Genomic DNA, 22,550 nt, shown 5'->3' with positions numbered 1-22,550 from the left:
TCGACATTCGTGTACATAGCGCACGACTATATCGGTCGTCATATCAGTTGATGGCCAATATAATAACGACAGATAGCGGGTCGATAGTCTGTCGTTATCTCATTTTATTCTTCCACTATTGCATCATTTTACCATATTAGGTCAATAGAACGCGCAAAAACATGCCAGCGTAATACACCATAGTGTCCCGGTTTAACCGATTTAGAACAAAGCAAAATCCTCGTTCTTTTTTTGTGTCGACCGAGTATCGGCCGATGCTTTACCGATACTTGACCGACGGTTCACCGATGTATTGCTGACACACTGCCGATGCTATCGCGACCGACTGTCGGTCGATCTCTCGACCGAAGGGGATCCAATGATCGGTCGATACATCGCCAATATAGCGGCCGATGCTCGATCGACGCTCGCCCGCTACTCGACCGACAATCGACCGATACTCGGTAGATACATCGACCGAGATATCGACCATCAGTCGACCGACATACCGACCGTTACCATCGATCGAGGCCCCCTATAAGACACAAGATCCCATTAGTCAACCCTGGGCATTTCATAACCTTGTAAATTAATTCTCACAGAGCTGTGGTTTCATATCAGTGATAACTTCATCCATCCAAGGTGATCAATTTATTTTTGTAAGAAAGAAATGAGAAAGTTTGTGTAAAAAAATTTGGGAAATGAGTCAGTTTGTTTTCAAAGTAATGGTAATGCCTGGTACCCGTGGGTCATATCAGGGGGGTGGGGGGGGGGGCACTAATAGAATTACACTGCAGTTTATGCAAGTCTCACATCTGCAGATGAAAATATCAACCTCCTGCATTCATGCCAATTTCTCATACCAGAGTTACAACTCTGGACGACCAATAGCTCCTTAATGGAACACTGTAGCATTTTATTGCAATTCAATGAAACATAGTGTTATAGTTAAATTTAAAAATTATGTGATCCATAATAAAAGTTTCTTGTAGAAAATGTTGGGCTATCTTTTGCAGTTTTCAAATACAACTAATTACAGGCTGGATCAACTTTAAAGAGAAAACAAGGCAACTCCTTCCTCATTTGTATTTGAGGAATAGTATGAAATAATCTGAATGTCTAGTGGAACTTTATAACTGTATTGCCTTCTTACTTCCATGGTGGCAAATGTATAATACATAGGGAAAATATTTTTTATAGAAATGCAACTCTTGAGTTACTGACAGACAGCAAAGATGGAAATTCAAGAAGCAGACACTCAAACAACAGGCGTGCAGCATTTGAAAATTTAGCTCTTACTGTGGAACAAGATGGACAAGCTTTGAGTGAAGTTTCGTCTTTCCATACAGACTCATTTTGTAGTCAACATGAAGACAGATTGCAGGTTTCTGTGGTCTCACGTTCATCTATAGCACAAGTAAGCTTTGCTATTTTCCTACATATTTTTTAAAATCAAACTGTTTGATTGTATAATCTGTCTTTGTAATGCTTGTGAAAAGTTATGGCAAAAGTTAAAATTGTGTGGACTTCCAGGTAATATCCATTCCTCCCCCACAGAATGTATTTTGGTTGGAAACCCCTTCCCCCTAGAATTTCCAGTTTAGCTTCATATTTTCCCTTGAAAATTTTGCCTTTTGAGGCATCCCCCTTGGACTTTCCAATGATCTTCCTTGGGGTGAGTATGGATATTTTCTGGAACCGTACATTCTGAAAAAAGCTGCACTGATTATAAATTAGATAAGTTTGACCCCTCTGAAGAAAGTTAACTGTCTTGTACACGTAGGGTGAATTCACTGGGTACATGTATTACCCAGCTTACTGTACATGTATGTGGCAAATGTGAAAATTTACAGCTACAAAGCCCTTGTTGAAACTTCTTTTCATTGCAGTCCCAGCCATTTCGGAGAACAAGGAACTGTTTAACCATCGGCTGTGTCAGTATTTTTGTCACACTTCTTCTCCTTGTTATTGGAGCAATACTAGTTTCAATTTATAAGAAGCAACATGCCGACAAAAGTAAGAAGTATATTTTGTTAGTATGAACTCATGCATTCCATTTTGTTTACTTGTCTAATATCATTACATGAAAATAACTCTGCAATAGAGCTGAAATTCAGTGTATTGTACTACAGTCAAACCTGAGTCCCCTAAGCGACCACCCAAAATGTCAAGCCTAGGTGGTCGCTTACGGGAGGTGGTTGCTTACGAGAGGTCAGACCACACGGGGTATAAATTTTGAACTCACTAGCATAAGGTGACTCCAGAGAGCTACAAAGACATAACATTTTTAAATTTTCCAAAATTGTATTGCAAAAGAATTTCAGTATCCAAGTTGATACCTAACACGGCGAATGGACAAGTCTATTTCAGGAAACCTGGTACCTCTGATTGTGACATTCATGTCCCCTCAACTACCGAAGAATGTCATGTGAAAATGTTACAAAGGCAAATTGTCCGCCTTCCGACAGGGGATAGAGATGAGGTCGTATGTGACATGTGGTCGCTTATTGAAAGTGATCAGCAGGGATTTGCTGAAGCAAAGGGATATAAAAAAAACCAGGAAAGATTTGCTGCTCGATGTTTCGGGGTCATCGTGACTCCATCACCAAGAGACTAGTTAAATTAAATAGCATGCAAATAAGGAAAGGTACAAGGTGTTTGTTCAGGCCGTTTATTGTAATTTATGCTTATCTTGTACCTTTTCTTATTTGCATGCTATTTAACTAGTCTCTTGATAATGGAGTCACGATGACCCTGAAACATCGAGCAGCAATAAATCTTCCCTGGTCTTTTAAAATTGAAATTGTTATCTCTAAAAGTGGTCGCGGTCGCCTATGAGAGGTGGTTGCTTATGAGAGGTTCCAACTATAGTGCCCTGACTGAAAAAAAATTGGTATTTTGGAAACAAGGTCGCTCAAGAGAGGTGGTCGCTTACGAGAGGTGGTCACAAGGGGAGGTTCGACTGTATTTAATAATAACATGGCTATCTTGTAATAGACCAAAACTTAGCTTTACAATGACACTAATTCTTGGTTTGGTTTTCTTTATTCTAAATTTTCCCTTGGATGTCATGTTACTGATCATAAATTTCATTTGCTGTGCAAAGCACATGTCAAGTACAGATTTGTCCATGCTGAAATGCAAATTATCACCCAATCAAATTGTGTATCTGAGACTACTTTGACATTATCATCATTACTAAGGATCTACATACATGTAATCATTGAAGGGCTGACAGCATAACTGACCCCAATGACTTTTCAGATTGCTTATTGTTGTTTTAGCTCAGATTTACCAGATTTTTTGCATGCGGCCTTGAATTCCTTCAGGAAATGTTGCTCCAATGTTTTATCCATTGCTTTGTGCTTCATTTGCAATCAAAACGTATGATTATTGGCAAGATTTACATTTTAGTTTTACAGTACAAAACTTAACACAAAGCAGCAGAAAAAACATTGGAGCAATCTTTCCTGAAGGAATTCAAGGCTGCATGCAAAAAATATGGTAAATCTGATCTGAAACAACAAAAAGCGATCTAAAAAGTCATTTGAGTTGTTTATGCTCTCAGCCTTTCAATTATTAAAAATAATAATAAAAATATTGTCTGTCTCATGATGTAGTCACTTAAGTTGTACATGTAGATTGCTTTATAAGTGACAACATCATGAGAAAATTATATTTTATTTATTACATAATCATTGCAAACATCAGGGTGTGTCTTCACAGTAGAAAAGACAACCTCAGAATAATATTGTATTGTGCAAAACATACCAACAGCTACAGTATGAATCATTTTACAGTACTGAGCAGATGGTTTTTATCTTCCTTAGCTGTAATAATAGCTTGTGAATTACTGAGAGCAGCAGGCTTGTTTGGATTCACAGGTATGACATAAGCTAAAAAATCCATACCCACCCCATGCAAGGTCATTGGAAATTCCTAGGGGGAGGGGGTTCTTAAAAGGCAAAATTTTAGAAGCAAAGTATAAAGCTAGACTGAAATTTCCTGGGGGGAAGGGGGGTGCAAAACAAAAACCTTCCATGGGGGGAGTATGGATATTTTCTGGAACTGCACAATTATTGTTCAATGTGTACATATTGTTGTGTTGGAAATGATTGGAAGGTTTTATGCACAACCATCCTTGAAATCAAACTTGCTCCTACCAAATAAACTCTTGCTATTCTCGGTTTTCACTGTCACGCCATTGAAAATAAAAATCGAAACCATTCCATGAATGAAGTCAAGAAATTGACATGGTATAGAGGATAAATAAATAAGGCATCTGTCCAAGTGTCAGGTCTGTGCAGCATTCCGTACTCAAGTTATTTGACAAAATGTTCCACATAAATTTATAGAGCTCAGTATGGAGACGCCATGTTTGTGTCCCTCTGAGGGGCACAAACATGGCGGCCGGAAATACGAAAAAACATCTGGAGTTCACTTTTGCCAGAAAAGAGGTTTGTTTGCCCTTGTGAATTTTCGAATGTTTAGATTAATATTTCTCCTCAAACTTAAATTGTTTAGAATGCTGAAAATCACCCGAAGAGTCATTTTTAAGATACGGAAAAGCTCTGTCACAGCCGTCCTCCTTATGTCACGCCACTGGAAACTCGGAAATTGAAACTGTTCTATTTTCAAAAGGAAGCACGATATTGAGCTAAGAAATTGTGAACAAACATATTTTTAGGTAATCTTTCCTTGAATGAAGGTAAAAATTTTGTTGGCCTCCCAGTTTTGAATTCTAGAATTCGGTGACGTCACGTGAAAACCAAGAATTAATTACTTTTAGTCACAGGCTGGTAATCATGTTGTAAATGTTAGTTGTCTGTGGCTAAATTCAGAGCTAAGGGAGCAATTCGATTTCAAGACAAAAAAGTCACTTATGATACATGTAGTAATGCACACAACCCTTCAATAATAATATTATTTAAAACAGTTCTCATGGAATCCAAGGATGCTACCGGTCTAGGAAATAAACAAACATATTATTCTATGAATTGGCTCACATCATTCCCCAATTTCATGAATATTGATTGAAGTTGCCATTGGTAAAGACATACCAGTAAATTTCTTGAAAGCAGTCAGTTACTCATTTCAAGACAGAATTACTGACAACAAATTCAGTGTGCTGTCATCCATGTACTTTATCTGAAGCTGCAAAAAATGTTGTTTTTTTTTTCTTTTGTTTTTTTGAGACTACGTTGCCTCAGTTTTCTCAAGGAACATTTGCTCCAAAATCCTTTACTACAACTTTGCCACTTGTGGCATCTGCTCATACCTACAAACAAATAAAGGGCCTGATACAGGAAGGGGGTAAGATGATTTGGCCTTGACATCCAAATTTCTCACCTGAATTCACTCTATTTTGGCATGCATACAGACTGGTTCTTGTGTCAGAATTGTGGTTCCATAATTATTTTGTGATTTGAAAGCTTGAATTCACCCAGCAAGCTTATGACATTAAGTGACGCTTGAAATGATTTCCCTTCTTCTAGCTAATAAAACAAAAATTGTAACATGATAACACAGGTAGCCCAAGTCAGTTTTCATTCATTTTATTGAATGTAAGATAACATTTAGCATTATTTAAGGTTTGAAATTGACAATGGTTTATTCCCCGTACAAAATCTTATAACGCGTTTAAATTCTCAACATTCACCTGTAACCAAATGCGGCTTGCACTCAAAGGTCATCCTCTCACTAGTAATTAAAAATTACAGGCTCTCCAGTGACGCAAGGTTGGGCTGCCTATGATGGTAACAATGATGATGGACAGACATTAGAACTTTGGTTTAGAGAGGAAAGGAAATCATAATTTTTCAAACATCACTTAACAGTTGATTCAGGTTTTAGGCTAAAATCATAACCTTGTTGGGCAACTTTGAGCCCTGAAATCACAATTTAAAATTAATATGAAAGAACTGCAGTTCCGACACAAGAACCAGTGATGTATAGGTATGAGTGTGGCCAATGTGCGAGCCAGCAAGCCAAACGTGCGGGCCATGCGAGCCAAACATGCGAGGCATGCGAGGCAGACGTGCGAGGCATGAACAAAACATGCGAGGTTTGCGAGGCATGAACAACCCCCAACATAAATGTTAACCGTTATGCTAACCGGAGAGCTATTTGAGCTAACCGAGTGCTTTTTAGGCTAACCGGAGTGTTTTTTAGGCTAACCTAAGTGCCTCACACATCTGCCTTGCATGGCTCGCTGGCTCGCTGGCTTGCTGGCTCGCAGATTGTCAAGACCCTACAGGTATGCATGTCATATTAGAGTGAATTCAGAGAAATATGGATGCCAAGGGATCAACAATTAAAATTTTATTTTAGGAAATGTATAGTCAGCCAATCATTAAACTGCCTTAAATTGTCTGGTTTGTTTAAGGTGGAGTAACAAACTGGCTGGGAATAAAACTTACATTCAACAGGATCCCAGGAGTATTTTTCAGGTGAGTGGTAGACAATGTCAAACCTTCCAAAAGTGAAGCGTATTGACAACAATGATGTCAACTAACTACAGTGCAGTCCTGCTAACTCCAACTCCCAAGGGAAACAACGGAAGAGTTCTACTGCAGGAAAGATGGCTGTTTGTAGACTCAGTGGTGACTTAAGTATCTGTTGTTGTCAAAGCTGTACCCAGTTTTTTGTGTTCCAAGCTCTTGCATTTACAATGTTACCTGTAAAACCCATATGCATTTTCAGGCTTCAGACTAAGAATGATGGCTATTAAATAAAATATATATCCTTTTCCGGAACAAAATAGCTCAAAACTCATCTCCATTGAGGTACAGGAGGGGAGAGCAGATACTCTTCTATCAAGCAATAAAAGATGGCATTGAGATTCAAACCTTACTTTTCTTTTACTTCTTTAATCCTTACACCCATGAGATAGGTGGTGTCTTTGATACCCCCCCCCCCCCTCATCCACCCTACTCCAGACAAGGAAAGAGATCAGTGAATTTTATTATAATTTGTTTACTTAAAGTTCTTTATCTGTATTTATTTATTCATTTATTTATTTGTTTATTTATTTTTATTCATCTTATTTGTTTTACAGTGGAGCCATAACCAAGCATTTCGTAGTTACTAAGAGACTGGTGGTCAGTTTCATTTTGGAGTCATTTTTCAGTCCATCACAGGTGAAGAATTACATAAATGACAAGATGAAAACTCATTTGACCATGGATAATATTGGTAAGTTTTTTTTCCTTTCATGGGTGCAGTTGTGCTTAAAGTGCATGTTTCCTCTTTAACTTTTGCAGGTCAATAGTTTTCCACTAAAGAATTAGTCTTTAAAATTTATATGTGATGTTGAGGAGCTATTTTCCTATATTCTATTGTCAGTATAATTTTCTTTTCCTCTACTGTATTGTATTGTAATTTTCGTTTCCTTTTTCTGCTAAAATGACTGCTGGTTTTTGTGGGACCTAAATAGCACTAGAGTAAGCCTCTGTTATAGTAAGTCACTGATCTATTTTCCTATATTCTGTTGTATAATTTTCTTTTCCTGTATTAAATTGTATTGTAATTTTCGTTTCCTTTTCCTGCTTTTGAAAGTCTTGGTGTATTTATCTTTTTGCTCCCACCCGACTCAATTAGCTTCACTACTTTTGGGTGGGAACTGTTCTGTACAGTCTGTACTTCATCTTTTTGTTAAATAAATATTATAATAAAGGATAAATGATAAAAGGAGCCCCTCCCCTGTGTTTTAGATTGCAATAAATATCTATGTACAGTGCAACATTTGCAGTTCTAAGAGGTCTTTTCAGTCATGGTGGGATAAGTTATTGACTGTATTCACATCAGGGCTAGTTAAGATGGTACATTCTAATTAATACAGAAGAATTTTTGCACTGTTTATGACTATGTGATCCTGCTGAGTAATGTTTAAAACACAAGCAGCAGTGTTTTATCGTGATTTAAAACCACCAGGTGCAGCAGAGTGGTTGTAGACCCTATAAAACACATGCTGCGAGTTTTTGAATGGTTTCAAAAACAATCCTGGAAAAGTGTGTGCCAAGAGAGTTAAGAGAGTTCATAACAATGATGCTTTTGTGAACATTGGAGATAAGCATACGGGAAAAGCATTAAACACCGCATACCAATAAGGAGGAGGTTTTATCGGGTTTTAAAACCACTACACGTGATGTTATTATCAACCATTTGATAGGTCAATGGGCTTATGAATTATTAATGAGTTTTGAAGGGCTCTTTGAATCCAAAACGAAAATTGGGGCTAACTACTTATTTTTTAGGGATTACTATTTTGGCAACAATAATTCTAAAAAGCTTTAAAATGCATTTACAATATATGACATTTTTTCCAAATTGAAGCTTAACTATTGCTGAAAAAAAAAATGCTCTGCCGTAATTTTCTTTTCGAATTCCAATAGCCCTTTCTTATAAGACTCGGTTTTCCCACATAGCCATAAACCACACAAAAAATGTCTTTGCATTACTATGCATCATCCCTAAAAAAACAAGTCAGTTTTTGTCAGACCATCCCAAGATGCACAAAATTTACTCACATTATACTTGAGGGACAAGTGCTTTGTGTAATGTTTAAAACGGGAGCAGCAGTGTTTTATCGGGATTTAAAACCACCAGGTGCAGCTGAGACCTGATAAAACACGTGCTGCGAGTTCTTTGAATGGATTCAAAAGCATTCCTGGAAAAGCATGTGTCAAGAGAGTTCATAACAATGATGCTTTTGTGAACATTGGAAATAACATTAAACACCGCATACTAATAAGGAGGATGTTTTATCGGGTTTTAAAACCACTGCACGTGATGTTTTATCAACCATTTGATAGGTCAATGGGCTTATGAATTATTAATGAGTTTTTGAAGTTATTGCTGACTCGCAGTGGAGTCTGGAATTGAAGAGTTGGTGTAACTGCAGCCATTGTTTTCCAAAAATGCTCCCTTTGCAGTGCTCAGTGGTCTCTCTCTCATGTTTGAAAATTAATTCTCAAAGTCATAAAAATAATACAGTTTGTAATAAATGAAAAGAAAACAAAGGAAATTGAAGTCCACATGCAAAAATCTGGCAAATAAGAGCTAAAACAACAAAACAGGCAGTCTAAAAAGCACTCTGCTTTCAACATCAATGATTTGGGAAAACGAAATTGGTTATAGGAAAAGAACTAGGCTGCATCTTGTTTTTTCAATGAACTTAATTATCAGTGTTTGGAAATCGGATGAAACACCTTTCTTGTGTTTGATAAAGATTATAATAATCAAAGCCTTTCTTTGATGTTTGCTTTACTTCCTCTCCAAAACAGATGATCAGCTGGAAGAACTTCTCAATTCAGCAAGTGCAGAATCTATGATAAATGAGCAGCTAGATGTCTTTATGGGTACACCAGAAGGTCATTCATTTAATGTATTTATTAATTTATTGGTTTACTATTAGAATTCTATAAGTTAATGCACTGCTGTAGAAAAAAATTATACATAAAACAGAATAAAATATTGCTGCTTTTTAATTTAATTCCTGGTCAATTAGATATGAAGGCCCAGATGGAAAGGAGGAAAGCTGATTTTAGCTCCTCCCCCTCCCACCTCAAACTTTGCCTTTTAAAGGGGAAGTATCACGCAAATTTGCTGCCATTTCAAAACCCAAAAATGTTTGTCTGTCAGCAGAAACAACGAAATGATTGTCAAGTTTGCTGTAAATTATCACCCCAGTGCAATAAAACTGTCGATTAGTACCTCTGGCTAGAGACAGAGTAGGCTGGTATGGATTGAAACTTGAAAAATGTTAGGCTAATGTTTTTCAAGGTCTCGCATTTTTGTTTCCAAAATGCACTAGAACAGATCACAAGTTGTTCCTTTCAAGAGTTGAGTTGATATCTTTCTTCTCATCATTTAAGAATTATTTGGCAGCTGATTGAAGGTCTTATTTCATCATTTTTAACAAAAGATATCAAAAACTCATGCAGCAGTGTTTTATCGGGCTTTAAAACCACGAGGCGTAGTCGAGTGGTTTTAGACCCGATAAAATACATGCTGCGAGTTTTTTGAACGGCTTCAAAACCATTCCTGGAAAAGCGTGTGTCAAGAGACACAATGATGCTTTTGTGAACGTTAGAAATCAGCATCCGAGAAAAACATTTAACACCGCATACTAATAAGGAGGAGGTTTCATCGGATATAAAACCACTGCACGTGATGTTTTATCGACCATTTGATAGGTCAACGGGCTTATGAATTATTAATGAGTTTTTGAAAAATAATTCAGCTTTCTATGCTGGCTTAGTTATTACCAAGTGTGATCGATGGTGTGACAAGGCAAACATGTTTATTACTTAATAATCGGGGATGGGTTTAAAATACAGTTATACAGTTATACAGTTTGAGTTTTTACCCGGAAGGGATGAGCAATATTGTCCAATTTTTTGTAGGTCTCAGATTGCGCATGCTTGGCATCACCAAAGGCAGACTAAAGCCACTTGTGAAACCACACCTGATGAGTTTAAAGACTTCCATTGTACCCTTGGTAAGGTGAAAGTTTGTAATTATGCTACTCTTAAAAGCTGGCATTCGAAACTTTTAATGTATACATGTACACACACTTTGATTGATGACTTACCCATTTTAGTTGGAAAACTGGTTTGACGTTACATAACGTTCATCTTTTTGGTGTCCTTTTATAAAAAATGACTGCTGATTACAATACCCGATGCAAAGACTTGACGAATTTACAAAACATGTAGAAGTTAACTTTTTAGCACAAACTTTAGAACTCTCTTGCTTGGGCAGGTAATGTACTGGTATGTTAGTGTGCTGTTTTCCATTTCTCTTTGTAAATTTAAAAAAAACCCACTTCTGGAAATCTTTTTAATAAAAAAAACACATTATCCTAGTTAGACTCCGTGCAAATTTTGCGGAGTACTTTATTCACCTTAAATTCTGACTGTAGATAACAATAAGAAACTTTTCAAGCTAAAGGTAAAGAAAAGTCTAAGTCAGAACTGAGGGCCAAAAATCTTTTAGAAGAATCTTTACCGATTAGTAATTAAACTTGAATCAAAGTTCGCATTAATCCAGGATAAGTTTAATTGGGCTTTGAACAACTGGGCCCAGGCTATTTCACTGAAGGCTATTTTTTGTTTTTTGTTTTTTTCAGCTGCTCTCCTGTACAGAGTCTGTGGAATTATTGAATGCTGACCATCTTAGAGAACAAGTTTGTAGTCTTATTTTCTAAAAATAGGTTAACTTTATAATCTACATGTAATTGTATTCCGCCAATGTCAACCGACCTACCGACCGACCGACACTGACTGACTGACTTTTTGTTCTCCTTGTTCGGTAATGTGAGATCCTATGAACAAAAGCCTGCGCATAGGGAGCGCTTAGTCACGGTCCTAGCCATTAGAGCCTCTATAAGCAGATAACTAGGGCACTTGGGTATTGAATTTAAAATACAGCATCATGCGGAATCAATAAGCTTAACCACGCAAATGCTCTCCGGCGCAAGGAGGAAGGATTACTTTAAAGTTTACAGGTTTGTTTGTTTGTCTTTTAGCTTCAGGAACTCTACCCTGTAGTGGAACTGTTCCTCAAAACTCCCCCCAAAAAAAATCCAGGCTCGAAATCTATTTTCGTGCGGAATGCTGTTTACCTGGATTCGATTTTGAACAATTTTGAAAGCTAAGACGTGGAAAACGTTACAATAATGAGATACACGTCGGGCTAGTTTGCTGAAAAAACTGCCATCAATCCACAGAAAAAGGCTTTGAAAACACTTCCCGTGCTCGGATACTCGTCCGGAGTTTCAGACACCGACTTCTGGATCATATCCATGGCGTCATTTCCTTCCGCAAATAAGCCAACACCGGATTTAAAACAACGATAAACGGTAATTATGGGTATAGTGTTCCTTGTACCCCCAAGTTTGCGTCAGTCCTTCAAGCTTACATCAACGCCTGTTATTTTATACTAGCGGATATTTGCTAAGGGAAGACCATCGCTAATCTTATCAAATATTGCAATCATTTTTGTTATTACACATGCACGAATTATGTTACCTAAACCATGGACCTCAAAGATTTTAAATAACCAATAGATCAGTCCTGACGATCAATCCGAAATTTTAGTGAAGAACGTTCATGCAATCACTCTTTCTGTGAATGGACCGACCTTGTTATGAGCCCGGATTTTAAGTCAGGCTGTATTCAGATATGTCTTCGGAAGTCTCGGCAATCTTAGGCCATCAGAATTGATCAGATCATCTTCGTGGATCTTGCGAACTCCCAGGCCCGGTTGCATACCATTCTCTGCGTTCCGAGGGATTTTCTCCGGCGCTGTACTGGATAGCTCGGCTGAAGGCGGTTTACCGAGAACAGGAGACACAAAAAGCAAGAGAAAATCGTTCCAAAGGCAAGGAACGACTGCAGAAAACTCGCTCGGTGATTTTTGTAATGAAGCCTGGTTCTCCGAGGATGGTAATCGTTGTCAATTAAGTAGGCAGGTGCATGATTATTAATGTCGTTTTGGGTTCATTCTCAGTGCGTCTGTGTTATATCTCCCTTCCGATTTCTACATTTAAGTAATGGGGATATTTCTTTCTTGTTTGCGTTTGCTGATTTTTCAGATAGTGGATTTGATATCAACAAGAACACATGAACTGTCCGCACAGCAGGTCAAACAGGTAAGTAACCAGCCTTGTGTTGCTGAAGTGGCCTCAGGTGTGGTGGTCTATCGCTATCTCTGATTTCATCTGTCTTTCACATTCATGCGTGAGTTGGGTGGGTGGGTGATTGAGATCTAAATATGGACTGATAGCGGCTGCCAGTGGCGCCTTTACATGCCGACGTCCGATCTCACCTCACAGAAGAATTGTAAATCGCCAGTGAGACTGTGTGATATGTGCGGTATTTATAAATATATTACCCTTACCATCTGCCTTATTTGCTTTCCTCGTTCTCAACCTCGTTCCCAGGGTTCTCTCTCCACGGGAAGAGGAGAGACCCTGGGAATGAGATTCGTCAAATTCCTTGTCTTATTCTATTCTATATCTCATCATATCACGTGACTCGCCTTATTCCTCTATCTCACTTTCCTTGTCTCTGCAGCTTGTCAAAGACGCGATGTACAGACATCTCAGCTGGATCGTTTTCTGGGGGAGTGTGTTAGGAGCAATTGTCGGCTGCCTGGCTGAACTCGCCTCTGTGTACATTCAACAGATAGCCTTATAAAGACGAATTTGATGTTATGACAGAATTGCCTTATTCCTTTATTCCGATCAACAATTCCTGTGTTAAATGTTTAACTGAATATTTTTATAGTAATTTTATAACACTATGAGAGTTTCTATAAGAATTGAAAAACTCACGAATTCATTAAATGAAAAGCTTTACGTACGTGACTGAGGAGTTTTATTCAAGCTGTGGCAAAAAAAATCCGTTAACCATTTTTCTTCAAGCTAAGCTGGTTGTTGTTACTGGTTCTTGTAAAGAAAGGTGTGACCCATGTTGTGTAAAGCTTGGCAATAATGTTTGAAAATGTGTTTGTAAACACCTTATTGCTGCCAAATAAATAATTCAAAAGTTGTATGACTAGTCTTCTTTCAAGTGAACAAGTGTTATATTGCAGACTGGTATTCTTTAACTTTTTCAACTTTTTAAAACCCTCTCTCTGTCTTTCGTCTCGCTTAATCCGTTTTGTTTCGTTGGTCTCGATACGTAATTGAACGCGAAGGCAGAATGTACGACAACGCTCAACTCTTTGAATGGCCTATTTTGGCTTAAGAGAGAAAAGACTTTTTTATCACGTTTGCCAAGTGATTTAGAACTACAGTTACGCAGAAGTGTTGCCTGAAAACGTGTGTGCTAACACTTCGACTTTGTACTTGCTGAATTATTTAGGAATTACATGACATACATGTGTTTCTGATATAAAAATACCTGTTGGAAACTGTGCTATGGTTAGGCTACCGAACCCGATCTGTCTACGCTTCACTGAATGACTTGCGTAAGTTGTTTTGTACTGTTGAGCTGTAATTGGCCAATAAAACTTGTGGAAGGTAATCTAACCAATCAGAGGAAAGCTTGCAACTTTTCGACCAATCAGATTTAATTTGGTTCGCGCGCTTTTCCCGCGCTTGTGCCACCAGCTGCATGTTATGCTTGGATACCAGGTTGGTTTTAAATTCAAACCTTTTTTTTTCTGACGTCGTGTTCAGCAACCAGCCACTTCTGTTTGAAACCGCAAACGATGCTTTCCTCTAAATTATTTTGCTGTTTATTTTGAAGAGCAGTAAATTAGCATTTATTTGTAAAGTTTATTTGTTGGTTACACCGCAAGACACATGAAGAGCAAGACGCCATTGACAAATTACCCTCCCGTTGGATGTTTTGATTAGGAAAACAAGCTGTGGTTTACAAAACTATTTTAAGCTTAAATGGACCTTCACAGTTCGTGTCTGTTGTCCAGCCAAGGTGACAGACAAGGAGTTCTTTTCCGCAGCAATTAGCATACCGCTGGACGGGCGTAACTATTTTTAATTAATAGAGTAAGGGTTAAATGAATACGATTCAAGTTACAGTAAGAATCGAATCTACATTAGCTAGTTCGTCCACTCAAAGTGAGGTGAATTACTTGTCGTTTGTCTGGTTATTGGTTTCGTTTACTGCGGTTTTTTCATTTTTTTTTTTTTGGCTGGGTTTGAATTCAAATCGACACGACCAAAATGTGACGTGTAGTAAGGCACGGTTGGAGTTTTGGCAGTTCCTGAAAGGGTTTATAACAAATCTAACAGAAGCTGAAACGATTTCGGGTATGTTTATACTGCCCACTCGTTATCGGTTTAGTTCTGCGACAAACTTTTACGCGCCTAACTGAACACTTCTTGTATTAGGTTTGTAGTCCACCAAAGGCATGCTTAGTTCTAGATGTGTTCCTATATTAAAACCGTACGACGTGGAACAATACCCTGAAGGATTTTTCCTCCTTACTGTACCGGTACGGTTTAGATCTGTTGCGCAAGCCTTGCAGTGCATGACCGTGATAATGTTATTAGCAAGCATGCAGTGCCATGATGATAGCTTGCAAAGTTCTCAGAAGACCTCGGAACATAACTTGCCTAACGACAACAAGAAATGATCAAATTGTGCGGGCTTCTGTGCAGAACGAAAACGGAGAAATGAAGTATTGTTTTTGTCTCTTTAACTCTCTCTTCTTACTAGCAGTAAAACAGTGAATCTAACGGTTGGAATGTCATCTAAAGTTGGCTACCGCTAGTTGAGCGAATAAACTGCTTTCTAACTCCTATTTTGAACTTCATACGAAACCTAGTTTAATAAGGACACCTTTTATTATGCACCGATTCACTGGCTCCCAGAAAGATCGACTGAAGTCTACATAAACTCTCAGTACGTCGTTTCGGTCTGTACCTCTGTTTATATTTTCCTGGATGCTGATGCTATGGACAATTAAAGGAACGCTGCGCGCAAAACAGCGAGCTCTTGATGTCTCGGTTTTTTCTTTTGTTTTGTTTTAGTTTGTCTTTTGAGCGAAATATTTTATCGCCCGCTTCCCCCACCCCCGTTCAGTCTTGAGGCCGTCAATGTCTGTTTATCGCTTTGTTTTAGCTGTATCCCACCATTGTTGACCTTTTGACTTTATTTTCTGTTACACAAGTGATAAGCGAGTCTAAAAAGCCGCTACTTCCTCACCATCGCGACCTTGAACAACGCCGCGGAGAGCTGCGATTGATTTATGAATCATCAACGTCACTATACGCATACTAACCCAGTAACTTGAAGTGAGGTGAAACCTGTTTGAACAGACAGGACGGCTCGAGTAAAGGGGGAAGTTTGTTTGCCCACACTCACCTACACTTGAAGTTGTTAATTTAAAGGGCTTCCTTCCCTTTCACCCACACAGATAGAGTGAGAAACGGAGGGAAGGGAATGTTTTCTACAACTGATTTGAAAAACCGTCGTCTTTTGTTCTTCGCTAAGCCTTATCACGTATTTTCGGAAAACGGCTAGTCAGTGGCAAAAACATGGTCAGTCGTGGTGTGGTATTTAATATTTCCAAGTACGAAAACGAGATAACTCGTGCTACTGACAATATGCAGTGTTTATATAATACTATTGCTATTTTCAAGCAGTTTCAGATTATTGCAATTGTTATCATGCTACAGTCAGCTGGTACCTTTCGAGTGCGTCAAGATGCAGGCAGAATTCTTCTGACGGCCAGGAAAACAAGGAATTTTTATTTTTAAGTTAAGTGACAAGCTTTAGGGGACAGACTTTCAGCTGTTTATAACTTCCTCTAGATCGTTTTTTTTTTTTTTTGTACCCCACTCAGTTTTATTTTTTGAAGGAAGCCATTTGTTTTCCCGGATTCACAGTGTATTTCCGCCGCTTAACCTCAAAGGAACGTGAATTTCACTTCTTTTATAAATATGTGGTTCGTTTTTGAGTCTTCCTATCATCAATAAACGTATTTTTCACCTTTGAGAATTTCCTGATGGAAAGACCACCCAAACCTCAAATATGTCCTTAGTCACGCTATGGAGACAAAAGGACTTTTGTGTGAAACATGCATGACGACAAGGAAACTGTATTTTTTTAGGCTCTCGACTTGACGAGTGTGCATGTACTGTAGTTTGGTTGTTACGTCCAAAGCTCGTTCCTTAAAAGAAAAAAACTCGTATTGAGATATTTGAAACCTCATTTCAAAACAATTTTTGAAACTCAAATTTCCAAAAACTATTTCGAAGTCAAGAAAGCTTACGGCTCTTGCCCAAGTTTATACATGGCTTTCAACACAAGTCAGAGATGAAATTATGTTTTTTCCGACTATGAATTGAATCGAAATCACATCTCCTTGGAAACTAGACGGGCGTGCTAACCGCTACACCTCCCAGGTGACTTTGCTGGAGAATGACTCACTGCTTAAAAATGGTGAAATTGCTGGCGTGGGTTGCGTCGATTTTCCCTCGGATTGACTAGGTTTTCTTTTCATCAGGGAAGTGTGTTGAAAGCTATGTATTTTACCTTGGTTTACAACCTCCAAAGTTTGCAATAGATATCAGTTCTCCCTGTAACCGTGTGAGTAAAGGCGCCGGCAATTAGTATCAGTCTGCTTATTTTTCTTGTTACCAAATTGTGAGAAATTAAATGAAAATCAGTTGAGTTTTTCAATAGCTTTCTCCCATCGCTATGAAAAAGTCGAACCGTACGGGCGGGAAAAAAGGACTCCTCCTTTCGAAAAGTTACTTTTTACCCCGCCCTTTTCGACTTTTTTTTCGTCTTCACTCTCAGCCCCTAGGTCTCCGGGGATTGCTCATTTGTTGCCATGGTTCATGAATGATGATGGTTCATGTTTGTCTCTTTTATGATGTAGTTATACTTGTTTCAGAAAATTCCAAAGAAAGGTTTTTATGATTGTTACTAAATTGACTTAAGTATATTAACGAAAGCGCAGTCGGTTTATTTACACTGGTCAGTATACACTCCGGCATTTATTCACACTGCGGATAAACTGTACTGTTCAGCTGTAGGTGATTACCTGTCCGCGCTGCCTAACTTTGTTTTGGTAATTCTTACCTGAAAACGACCTCCAAAATTAGAAAAACAAACAATTTATTTTCTAAGGAAATCGTAACACAACAAACAACAGCACAAAAACATGAATTTCAAGTTGCAGCTTCTGGTCGTCAAGCAGAGTCTTCCTAAATAGATACCTCTGTCATGGATCGCTGGAAGCATCGAGTCTACGCGAGCTTTTGCAACTTAATTTTGTCGGTTTGTACTCTTCTCATCCTCGCAGATAGAGAGGACGAGAGCAAAGTCGAAACAGGCGGGAAAAAAATTTGACGAAGAATTGCACGGAGGAAAACTATGTGACTTTGTGAGTCTGCATAAAACATCTCGTGCTATCCTGTTACTTGCATTTCGACATTTAATTGGTTCTTCTTTGAAAACTTGTTAGAGCAATCGTTTGACTAAACCGACTTATCTGGTCCAAATTTCCTGGTATAATCAGCGCTCTTCTAAGTACTTGGGAAGAACAAATTTCACTCAGTTATGGTAGTAAGCTGAACACGCTCCTTGCAACACCGGTATACACACGAACAACCAATTGCAAAATAAAATTCGCTCGTTCCTCGCCCAACAGTTCATTTTGGTGGATATCCGTTCGGAAGACCTTCAACTCCTTGGAAATACGGATTCAGTTTCAAAGGAAATCTGCAGTTTTCATCGGCAAAATATCAGTTAAAATTTCTTAACACTGTGATCATATTCCTTTCGATTTCGGGGAGAGGGGGGTGGGGAGGTCAGCGTGGCATTTTCGTAAAGCCAACGACAGTTCAACAATTCGGGAAATAAGATTCCATTTCCTAAACTTTTCTAAGACCTAAATTTTCAACTACAGCGTCCGAACAGATCATACTGTATTAAATGACGCAAATATGATTTTCAAAAGCCATCAAACGATCTGGGACTGGATACAGGAGACAACATTAAGCGTTTTGCTTCAATGTTCTTGTTGAGTGCCCCAGGCTTAATCAACTCCACGCACTGAGCCGGGTTCGTAGTGTGTTAGCGTTTATCTGCGCTCACTCGTCAGCGCTGAAAAAACTTTTGAACTTTTCCTTGTCTTCCTAAGTACTGTATTGCTAAAATGTATTCGCTTCGTGCGCCACAGTCTCCTGATTTCAAGTTGTTAATCTAGCGGAGTCGGACTCGGTGTTTGTTTACGCTGTTTATGAAAATTTGATCAGGATGAACTTTCTACTTTGTATGACAAAACGCTGCGACCCAAACATGTTTCTTTTGTGTGTTATGGGGACTATGAACATGACTCGTAATGATCTGATCTATTCCATTCATGCATGTGTCTAATTTGCTGTTAATATTATAAGTGTACAATGTAATTAGTGAAAAACACAGTTGTGTCAGTTTGCAGATTTGTTAGTCCATAAAACTCAAAAAGCCGGAATCTCAGTGTTGAACATTGCATTTTCTTTTCTCATTTGGTTTCTTTATCCAAAACATGTCTGACAAGCATCCTCTTCAATCTTATTATACTCCTGTTTTAAATCCTTGTAATCTCTTGCTTCGAAATAGTATTTTGGGCGTTTCTTTTCCTATATATTATTTTTGACAGCGGCAAGTCGTGTCTAGACAGTTCAATATACGCTAATAAGCCGCTGCTATTGTAAGCTGGCAGTTTGCAATGAAGTATTGTCAGTTGAGGCTTTTTATCTGTTGAACATACAAGTAATTAGTCTGTTGTACAGTCAGTCCAAACAAAACTAAATTGCTTAAAATAGTACGAACTAATCTCGTTCTAATTTTAATTTTAGCACTGTGTTTTTGGTAGACTTAATCAAAACTAGGACAATAGTTCTTTAAAACGTTACACGCATCCTTTTTTAAGACAAGCTTTTATTATCTACAACCGGGCAAAATGAAATTTGCTTGCCTGCTGTATTTTCACACAATGGAATTTCAATCAAAATTAACTCCGACACATCCGTGAGTTTTCTTTCAACTGTCGTTCCGTTCCTTCATAGCAGAAAGGGCACGCAGAATATTGTCATATTAGACAAAAATGTTTTCTTTTCTATATTTCGCACTTTGGTATTCAGTGCTCGGAAACAATTTTAAACATCTGTTTTCCGCCTTTCAAACGGTTTATTTTTCCTCGTTGAAAATAGAAAACACCAAAAACTATTGTCACTCTAGCTCACAACAACTTGAAGTATATAAAACAGTTTCCTGTTTGAAGGCTAACAGCTGTACGGCCCTTAATCCAATTCACATATCGACATTACACATGTTATAAAACACAAACTTTCCGTGAGTGCACACGTGTACACCCTAATCAGCATGAACCTTTGGTTCTTGAAGCTTTTGTCTGATTGTTCAGCAAAAAACAGTAGATTTTGCCCGTTTAAACTTCGTGCTAGTGTCCTCACATGCCGATTACATAAAATTCGACTTTGGAACGATCTCAGCTTAGCATAAAAAACATTGCTGGAAACCTCTGTTGTGTTCTACAGCAATATCTCGACTTGGTCAAAGTACATATGAGTCGATGGTACCAAACTTCATTGAAAAGCTATTAATGATACTTCTTAATATAGTTTGTTGTTGATTTATTCCTATAACCGCTGACAAGTGTTTTCTCTTGAATTCGATCGATATAAATTCGACGTCGCAGAAGTCGTACTACATTCGTCGGCAGCCATCTTGGCACGATGTTTGAAACAGGGCTAATTAAATTAACTTCCTAAAAACGGACCTTTTCGACCTCAGTCCATTAAAGTCGTGTGTCATTTTTCCTTTCAACTCACACAAACGCGGAATTGGTATTGCATGCAAGGAAAACATGGAGATTTTTTTTCTCAAGTCCTAGGTCCTAACTTGTAAAATAATTTTATCTCCTTTGGATTGATACAGTTTAGTCAAGTTGCTGCTAGATTTTAACTCGATTCGATTCGCTAGCTCAAAATTCTGTGTTCTCTATTGAACGAAATGAAAAATGTCTTTATAAGTGTCAGGGTTATTTAGCTACATGTACGAATTGGGACACTATAGACAAAGTACTATCACCAAGCTTCTATGAAGTCCTACTAGATAAAATATATATAGCTAGGATGTCAAAAAACGTTTGAAAAAAAATAGTGAAGAAACGAAGAACAGTCGCTACGAAGCACCGCTAGATTCATTTTCTATTTACAATTTTCTTTTGAGAAATCATGTCAAAAACGTCGAGCTTCCTGTTTCAGGTTCCAAGCACCTCGAAACAAGCCTGATGAAGCCGAGACTCACTCTATATTCTGGCATTTTCCGTCAACTTTAATTTTAGTTTTCCGTTGATTAAAGGGCATGTGCTCATGAATATATTGATAAAAAGACAATATAAGACAGCCATGGAAGAGCTTCCTCGATATTTTTATCCTAAATGCGGCTAAGCTTCCAGATTCCGGTTATCAAACGAAATATATCGTATATATCTTTCCTATCACTCATTTCCAATTCCGTCACTGGTTATCAGCTCAACTCAGATGTGGCGAGTAAAAACTGACAGAGATTGATAGCACAGTCTGACCTCAATCGAATTAGCAAAATTTTTTCCGTCGGTGAGTTGTCTTACACCCAGAATCTGATTTCGTATCAGTTTAAATTTCAAGAAACTAATTGTTTTGTAATTGAATAGTTGTGCATTGTCACAAATTCGAATAAAGAATTAATTCAAGAGATTGTAATTTGTGGACCACATACGCACAACTAACTCTTTTTGAAGAGATCAAGTCCTGAAATACAGTATTATTCAGCTTAAACACCCCTCTTTCCTAGATCTTCGATCTGTTAAAGAATCAAGTTTGGAGACATGTTTAGAAATGAATCCGTTTCTGAACCAATGACTGATTTTGATGAAAATCCGGTCCAATTTTTATAATTTAATATATTTTATTGAATTTCTTTCATCTATCAGTGCAGCGAATTGAATTGTCTAGAAAAATAAAAAATTACTGACGGTCGTTAAGCAAAAAATAACTTTCGGCAATTTCAGATATATAGATTAACGCTCGTCATGCTAATTTTTTTCACTTTTGATATAGCTGGGAAATAAAATATCTTTTATAATAACGAAACTTTTGCTTAGTTCGAGACTTGAAAGAAACGTATGAATTGAAGTTGGATTTTTGTTATTTGACATTCGCCAAAACAATCTGAATCTAAGATTGTAGGGAGACAACCTTATTGAAGAGGGTAGAAAAAAATTGGCGTCTGAAACTGCCAAAAGCTCTAACCAAACAAGGAATTATTTTGTTATCTCTGGTTTTTTCTCACAGATAAGAGTGTTTTGCTTTCGCCGAAAGTGACCGTAAGACATTAATGAGATCGAATGATCATCTTGTTTTGGCGGCAACGGAAGCCAAAAACAAACGCAAACTAGCTTTGCCAAATGAGATCATCAGTCTATCGTTGAGCATGTATGCAACAAAGTAATAAAAAAATAGTTTTATATTTGTATCTCATTAACTGCACGGAATCTCGTTTATGAATAAGATGGCTTGCCTAAGTTGTACAGATCAAACTTTACGCCTTTCTGCTTCGTTTACAAGTGATTCGTAACATCTCGTAAGTAAGTCTTTGAATGACTGCTTTGGCGCCTTTTACCTTGTAAAGTTATGAATAAATTATAACTTAACTTTATAAGTTTGCAATAAACATCTCGTTCGTGGTGATTGCGAATAAATGGATATTCTATCCTAGGTGCCAGTTCGCCTGATCGCAGGCTAGAAAAGAATACAATTGAAATAGTTTTCTATGCTATTCCGTTTTCAGTCTCGGTCAAGTTATGCACCCTATAACCTTAATATTCGATGTTGTTTTTTCATTTGATTAAATGTTATAAGGTTGTAACCCTTCCTTCAGAATGCGCCGACAACTTTAACACAAAGACTTGGCAGCTAATGGCGGAAACACATACTCAACGTATGTCTTTTTACTCTATTAAAATGTTTTCAGCAATAGTATACATTGTTTCCATTCAACGCCGTGGGGTAAAACTCAACAACGAGCTGTCCCTTCCTC

The 22,550-nt window shown here is 37.9% G+C and overlaps 1 protein-coding gene across 3 annotated transcripts in view; it reads left to right on the top strand.

Annotated features, from left to right (window-relative positions):
* The window catches only part of LOC146476201 (uncharacterized), a 14,291-nt gene extending 755 nt beyond the window's left edge, over positions 1-13,536 (top strand). The window contains exons 2-11 of one of the 3 annotated variants that reach the window (XM_085114740.1): positions 1,180-1,396; positions 1,875-1,995; positions 3,810-3,863; positions 6,365-6,428; positions 7,037-7,173; positions 9,264-9,350; positions 10,386-10,480; positions 11,111-11,167; positions 12,578-12,634; positions 13,059-13,536. In XM_085114740.1, the coding sequence (XP_084970866.1) occupies positions 1,180-1,396; positions 1,875-1,995; positions 3,810-3,863; positions 6,365-6,428; positions 7,037-7,173; positions 9,264-9,350; positions 10,386-10,480; positions 11,111-11,167; positions 12,578-12,634; positions 13,059-13,181 (1,012 nt within the window). In that variant the 3' untranslated portion in view covers positions 13,182-13,536. Of the gene's footprint in view, positions 1-1,179; positions 1,397-1,868; positions 1,996-3,809; positions 3,864-6,364; positions 6,429-7,036; positions 7,174-9,263; positions 9,351-10,385; positions 10,481-11,110; positions 11,168-11,710; positions 11,843-12,577; positions 12,635-13,058 lie in introns of those variants that run through there. The other 2 variants (XM_085114738.1, XM_085114741.1) reach the window with 2 other exon arrangements.
* The last annotated feature ends 9,014 nt before the right edge of the window (positions 13,537-22,550 follow it).

This window comes from Pavona decussata, unplaced genomic scaffold, assembly GCF_977016875.1.
Source record: "Pavona decussata unplaced genomic scaffold, jaPavDecu1.1 SCAFFOLD_78, whole genome shotgun sequence".
NCBI classification, from domain to species: domain Eukaryota; kingdom Metazoa; phylum Cnidaria; class Anthozoa; order Scleractinia; family Agariciidae; genus Pavona; species Pavona decussata.
This window is presented reverse-complemented; position numbering and strand designations above follow the sequence as displayed.